The sequence below is a fragment of the Theropithecus gelada genome, chromosome 2 (assembly GCF_003255815.1).
Source record: "Theropithecus gelada isolate Dixy chromosome 2, Tgel_1.0, whole genome shotgun sequence".
Classification (NCBI taxonomy): domain Eukaryota; kingdom Metazoa; phylum Chordata; class Mammalia; order Primates; family Cercopithecidae; genus Theropithecus; species Theropithecus gelada.
Window position 1 is genome coordinate 43,120,682 of NC_037669.1, and position 7,550 is coordinate 43,128,231.

General features: G+C 39.7%; 1 protein-coding gene across 2 annotated transcripts in view; it reads left to right on the forward strand.

Annotated features, from left to right (window-relative positions):
• Window positions 1-4,148, forward strand: part of SEC22A (SEC22 homolog A, vesicle trafficking protein) — a 73,520-nt gene extending 69,372 nt beyond the window's left edge. For both annotated transcript variants that reach the window (XM_025376003.1, XM_025376002.1), the window contains one exon: window positions 1,431-4,148. In XM_025376003.1, coding sequence (XP_025231788.1) covers window positions 1,431-1,631 — 201 coding nt within the window. In that variant the 3' untranslated portion in view covers window positions 1,632-4,148. The remainder of the gene's footprint in view (window positions 1-1,430) is intronic.
• Window positions 4,149-7,550: the final 3,402 nt, after the last annotated feature.

The following is a 7,550-nucleotide window of genomic DNA, read 5'->3' on the forward strand; positions in this document are numbered from 1 at the left end:
ATGAGGATACTATGATTGCATGATGATTACATGATTACATGATGATTATACTATGATTAAATAAGAGGATAACTGGGAACAGGGTGAAGAGTATACAGGAACTATTTTTGCATCTATAAGTCTAAAATTATTTCAAAAGAAAAAGCTATTTTTTTCTATTTCTTCAATCTTATATGATGAAAATCACTGATAAATACTTCCAATTCATTTTGCTTGGATAGCAGTCTTCTTCTTAAGTAAACAGTCCAAATTTATATAAGAACTAAACATATTTAACAGAACATTTCCACATTCTTTCTGCATTGTAACAGACACTGGAATGTCCTTCCCATTCTGAAGCCTGGATACAGTTCCCCAGAGAGACCTGGGCCTCTCTCCTTAGACTTTGTGATTCCTACACTTACCAGGTTGTGAGTTTTAGACATCTTCTAGAAAACAGTTTATTCACTCAACACATTGAGCACTTACTGTGTCCCAGGCACTGTTCTGGGCACTGGAGATAAATGAGGAAATAACAGTAAAAAATCTCACCCCTCATGAAACATAGATTCTATTGAAAGCCTATGGATGACAAACAAAATAAGCACATTTCTCAAGTATGTTTATAGTATGTTGTGGAGAAAAATAAAGCAGTAAAGGGTGAATGTGAGGATAAGCAGGGGCGGTGAGGGGGAGTACTTTCTTTACTGTTTCATCTAAAATAGCACCCACTATCATTCTTATCATTCTCTATCCCTTTTTCCTGCTATCTCTTTTTCAAGACATAACTATTTGATATTACGTATTTAAAATACATCTATAATTTTTCTCCATTAAAATTTAATATCTATATGAGCAAGGACTTTGTTTTACTCACAACTGAAGAACAATGCCTGACTTGTAGCAGGCCCTCAGTAAATATTTGTTGAGTGAATTCTCCCTCAAATGTTCAGTCAGATGCTGTACCTAGCATAGTTCCTTGTGTTCACTGGGGGACTAGTAAAATGTTGTGGATTTCATTAATACTCAGACTCAGGTTATATAAGAGTCCATTTTGTAGAATAGCTTGTATGCACTTTTTGTATTTTCCTGGGTGAGAATGGAACCCCTGCAGACCCTGGGAATGCTTCTTAGTTGCCTGTCACCATGGGGAATTTGCCCAGCCTGTTTACAAGGGAATCATTCCATTGCACTTCCATTTAAAATATGATACAAAATGCTTTTCTTCTGAAAAATGAAAAACGTAAGAGGAAAAGTCTATGTCCCTTTCAAACTGTGGAACTTTCATAGCTGAATGTCTTAGATATATGCTACATTATCTTATCCCTAGATAAAAAAATAACCTTATCCATTCTTGTATTTTACTCTCTGGCCTGTTACAATTTTATATTAGAAATACCTGTTTCTTTTCCTGTAACACTAATCATCTTTCATTTTTATATTTTGAACAGTGTTATTTACTTGTCTACTACACCGGCTGGAGGAATGTCAAATCTTTTTTGACTTTTGGCTTAATATGTCTATGCAACATGTATCTCTATGAACTGCGCAACCTCTGGCAGCTTTTCTTTCATGTGACTGTGGGAGCATTTGTTACACTACAGATCTGGCTAAGGCAAGCCCAGGGCAAGGCTCCCGATTATGATGTCTGACACCATCCTTCAGATCTATTGCCTTGGCTTCAGGGGGAAAAGGAGGGAACATATCATAACTGCCACTGTGATGAAGAAGCTGTTCCCCACAAAGGAGAAGCTCTGCTTTCTTTCTCTCGAACTTTCCTTTTTTAAAATCAGCATGGCGTGCCTGTGAGCATGGAAGACCTTCTAGGAAAAGTCCTCTCAGAAGAATGCTGGCCATGAAATTATCATTCAGAGGAGAAGATTTCTCTCTTCAAGGCCGTAACAGTGGAAGAACAGTCGTATGCCATTGGAAGACTTGGCCAGCCGTCCTGAATCCTTCCTGAAGAGTTCAGAAAATAGATGTGGTATTGCTCTGAGGACCAGGCAGGAGGAACTCTACAATCTGAGTTTGCCTTTGTGAGGCATTAGTATAGACCAAATAAAAAGCTGCAGAAATTGGAAAGTTTATGTTTTAAATAAATGACTGTGATAAATATCAGATTTTACATTGTTGCAATGTGCAAATATTTTCTTTGCTTTGAAATATTTTGATATTTATCTGGTATCAATATAGACATCAGATTTGCACATTTATGGTACTAAGAGTTTATAAAGTCCAAGATGGTGTGAAATTGGTTCTTTTTACTTTTATATTTTTGCTTGAATCTTAACTCTGGAAATCACCTGATGTAGAAGAAGGCTGTGATGAGCTCGTCTCTGGAACATCACAAGTATTGAAAATACAGTAATGGATGTTTCCTTTCTAATCCATGTTTATTGTTTCTTTTGAAATCACGTCTAAAAACTATGACTCATTAGACTATAGCCGTTGTTTCCCAAACTTCAGTCTCTTGAGTACTACTTGTATTATTTTCTTAATATTTATCTTTTATATTTTAAAGTTTTTTTAAAAAACGAATCCTGCTCCAAGTGGAAAACCAGTATCAGTTTGCCGTAAATAAAAGGTAACCACAAAATAAATAAGACGAACACAAAAAATGTTTTTCAGTTCTAGCTAGAAACTAATGCCTAGAAAGGCTCCGAATCTTAGGCTCGCGCTTTGTGGCAGTGAGGGAGATGTTACCAGCACCAGCATGAGGCACTGTCTCTGGAATAGTCAGAGGATGAAAGGAAACTGTAAAGGGAATGACGTTCTCATTGTGATTCAGCATTATTCTGTGTTGTGCACCACTTAAAGACATCTTGTTTGCCACCAGTGGCATGGGTCCTGCACTATGGAAATGCTTGACTGTACTAAGAATCAGAAGGTAGCTTTCCTAGCAACTCATTATTTTATGGCTTTGAGGAATTAAGCCCCTAGTATCTGAGATAACTTACTTGCTTTTTGATAACGTTTTAAAGATTGTTTAAGCAGTTATGAATTAATAATATAGGAAGCACAGTGTGATTCCATTAGCAAAATCTGTAACTCTCATGGTTTTGGAAGTCATCTTCATGAGTGATTTTCCTTTGTTTTTTAAAGAAAATATTTCAAACAAGGAATTCAAAGGATGCTGAAATTGGGTATCATCCAGAAAAACAGATCCCATTACATTGTAATTGTTGTTACTGGGCATATTGATTAATTAGAAGAAATAGTCCAGAGGGCAAAGTTAGTGAACTGTCTTGTTTGCGTGAACCAGTATTTGTGGATATGTCTAGAACTGTAAAATCTTGCTTAACTAGAATGTTAGTCTGCACCCTCCTTTTAGGAGAGTGCGGTAAAAAGACGGTAAGCTTATGATATCAGGGTTTCATGTAAAACAGGAAACTATAGTTTGCTCCAGTTTTCTGCTCTAACAAAAGTATACATATTCTGAGAGATACCCCAAGGCATCACAATATCCTGAATCATCAGAACACCATTGAATTGTGTTGGGCATTTTGTAGCCAGGAAAGTGAAGTGGTTCAATTTAGAAAGGTTGTCAAGCCAGGCACGGTGGCTCGCGCCTGTAATCCCAGCACATCGGGAGGCTGAGGCAGGCAGATCACTTGAGACTGGGAGTTTGAGAACTAGCCTGGCCAACATGGTGAAACCTCATCTCTACTAAAAATACAAAAAGCTGGGCACGGTGGCGCGTCCCTTTAGTCCCAGCTACTCGGGAGGCTGAGGCAGGAGAATCGCTTGAACCCAGGAGGTAGAGGTTGCAGTGAGCCAAGATCATGCCACTGCACTCCAGCCTGGCCAACAGAGCAAGACTCTGTCTCCAAAAAGAAAAAAAAAAAAAAAAAAAAGATTTTCTAAACTATTGGTTAAAACAGAGTTTTCTTGTAAATAGGGAAGTTGGAGCATTCTGGTTAATTGAGATTTGGCTCTGTATTGACACAGCTCGCACTGGTTTGGTTCAGGAGCTACCTCCTTGTCATTGAATTGACCAGTTACAATGTTTGGTATTCAGATACTTTCAGCAAGAACACTTGAAAACTCCTCACCAACTATTTTTAAAGGTTTACTTTGTTTTTGTTTTTATTTTTTCACTGGCTATTTTGAATAAGAGGATGTTTACATCTTAATGTAAAAAAATGAAAAGTATAAATGTTTTATGTATAGAAATGTTTCATTATTTGGTGCCTATATCTCCGTGTTTATATCATTTCCCTACCTGTATCATGTTGCCAAAAAAAGAACTGAATTTAGAAAAAGAAATTGGTGTAAAGAAGTCCTGGCCAGGCACGGTGGCTCATGCCTGTAATCCCAGCACTTTGGGAGCTCGAGGTGGGTGGATCATGAGGTTAGGAGTTCGAGACCAGCCTGGCCAACATAGTGAAACCCCTTCTCTTCTAAAAATACCAAAAAAATAAGCTAGGCGTGGTGGCGGGCACCTGTAGTACCAGCTACTTGGGAGGCTGAGGCAGGAGAATCGCTTGAATCCGGGAGGCAGAGGTTGCAGTGAGCCAAGATCGCGCCATTGCACTCCAGCCTGGGTGACAGAGTGAGACTGTCTCAAAAAAAAGTCCTTAGGCTCTTTAGAAAGAATCACATTAGGCCTTCATGGTGTATGATCTTATGTTTTATATTGCACTTTTACTTCTAAGAACAAGCCTGAGTTTACCTCCTCATAGTGAGTTTTGTAGCATAGGAGCTACAGTAGTAGCTGCCCTCATTCTAAGGAGGAGGACACAGAGGTGATGAGATGGTAATGACTTACCCAGTTCACATAGCTAAGCACACACAACCCTGATCTAGTGCAGGGCTCTTTGCACTAGCATGGAACTAATGAAGGTGACCAGTGTTATATTCAGGCAATATGACTGTTCTTGGTAAAGCCAAGGAATTGAGGGGTTCTGAAATTGGTGAGTACAGGCCTGCTGCTGGGATATTTTATCCTAAGAGGTGCATTTTAATTTAGATAATTCCTCAATACTGCTTTTTGATTAAGGTATACCATGAGAGCAAAGATACCCTCTTTTATATACTCAAAATAATTGCAATATTTGCTTGCTTTTTTTTTTGGTCTGTATTTGAAATGTATTTACATTAATACCTGGCCTCTTTCCCAAAAGCACTTGAAGCAGCATACCAAGAAAAGACATATGCAACCATGTTAATGAAATATGAACAGAAAGGGAAGAAAAACAAATGAAAATTGAAAGGAGGGTTTACATACATTATTGTATGTAAAATTTGACTCTGGAACTTTCCGGAACCAAGGCTAAGGGAAGGGAAAGAAGTTATGCACTGCCCTATCAGTAGGTCAGAAGCATACCGGTTCCTTAGGGGGAGCCTTTCCTGATGCCTTCCAGTAAAGGTGTTCTCACTGGGGTCCTGTGAAGTGCTAAAATGAACAGAATTCTCGATTTTCACACATGTACATGTTATGATTGTGCCTTGGATCCTTGTGCCAACTTTCAAAGGCTTCCATTTCAGGGTTTGGGGGATTTGTGTAGGTGTGGTTAATAAAGGATTTTGTTTTCATAAGAATCCTAAGCTGAAAACAAGTATTAAGCTTGAAAATCATTTGAGACAAATGCCTTAAGACATGGAGAACCTTTACCCAATTTTGTAATTAGCACATTTATATTGCAGTAAATGTGGTCTTCACAGTGGAATCTAGTGTGGAGAGATGGATGGCTCCATTTCTGTTAGGCTGCGTGTGGAACCCCATTAGACTCCTACTTTGTAAGGGGTCCACAGAGACCAGAAGTTTGTCATAAGGGACCTAACCTCCGTGGCTCCTGAGGTTAGCTGCTCCCCTAAAAGACAATTGCTTGGCCTTTATTTCAAAAGGTTTACTAAGTGACCTAAGGCCATACTCTGAGCTGTTGGGTTTCCAAGAAACTCAACAAAGTGTGTGTGTGTGTGTACACCTTCCTTGTTACTATTTTAACAGACTTTTGGCTCACTGTAAGAGTTAGAACTTCTGTGGAGTGTGTGGTAAAAGAACACATACATTCAAGAGCAGCCACCACTCAAAACCACGTTGAACACTTAGCCTTACCACAGGTTATAGGTCACTCTTTAGGGCCACATTCTTTGTCTATGTTCAAGGCTTTATAGTATTTTTCTGCCTTATTATCACTAAGGAACCAAAGTCTTTCTCCCTAAAAATGTTGTGGTACAATAAGATCTGACTTTAGGGTTAAATTGACTTTAGCAATATCCTCACTAAAAGTTAACAAAAGAAACCCGGCTCCAGGGGTTATGACTGAGTTTGTGCGAAAGGGCTGAGTCCGCTGAGAATGTACTCTGAGCATTACTGGTAAGGTTGGAGGTGTCTGATCATTAGTGTTCTGGGGCTGCTGTTGAATGTTGGCAGATTGCAGCCTCCTGTTTAAGCATCGAGCTTTTCAAAGAGAAAAACTGGCTGCCACTCTTGCAATGTCTCTTTCTTGAGTGGCCAAGTTTTCTAGGTTATTTAGCAGATGAAATCAAAAGAAACGTGGAAACACTGTGGTTGGAAGCCACATGGCGCGCATCCTTCTGCTTGTTAACGGTGAGTGGTGTTGATGCGTGGGCATTCAGGTTTCTTCTGCGTTGGCAATGCTGATGTGTAATCAGTTGTCTCAGCACAATTGGGGGTTTTAGGAAACAGTGAGAGATCAGCCTTAGTTCTCAGAGTTTTTGAAATCAATATCCTAGCCTTACGAATCGTTCCTTGTGTTTCCTTGGCAACAAACAGTATTTTCAGCCCAAACCCACCCACAGTTTACATTCACCCCTTTCTCCTGCATCTCACAGCGCAGCTATACAAGCATCACCCAACAGAAAGCACATTCAGGCGCCATCTGACAACAGGAAGCAGGACTCAGGCATTCCACTCCCCATTTGCTCCTGGTGTCCCCTCCCCAGCTCTGCCTTGCTTGCTTACCTTCTTTGTGCCAGCACTTTTCTTTGAGGTTGGGTTGCAAAGGATCTTACCTAAAGATGAACAAACTATTTCTCCCTTGCACTTTGAATTCCTCCAGTGCCTAGGACTAATGAGAATGCTTATTAGCTCATTTTTTGGGCCAGTGCTGGCTTCTCCGTAGTTAATCCTTATGGCAGCATGAGGTGAAGCGGGGGGCGCTATATCATTTTCATTTGAGGAAACCAAGACTTAGGAACCTGTCTTTGTATGGTATGACACTTAGTGGTGGATGTGAAGTTCAAATTTGGAGTTTGGGTTTAAGTCGCTTAAAAGTTGGTGCTCATTTTCCTATGCCACAGTGCATCTCAGAAAGAAACTTCTTAGGGAATGTGTGTGTTACGACAGCTGGGTTCTTACTGTTTTAGCAGCAGTGTGAACAGATGAAGCAGACATGAAGGGGGAAATGGCAATGTATGCTGTGTGACAGGCACTATGGTAAGCATGTCATCTTCACTGAAAGCATTTATGAAGGTTTTCTCTTTTGAAAATGAGCCATCTGGGCCATGAAGAAGTTAAGTGACTTGACCACAATCACAACCTAACCCAAGTGGTAGCATCAGGATTTCAGTCCGGATCTGACTCAGAACTCAGATGAGTTCTTAAC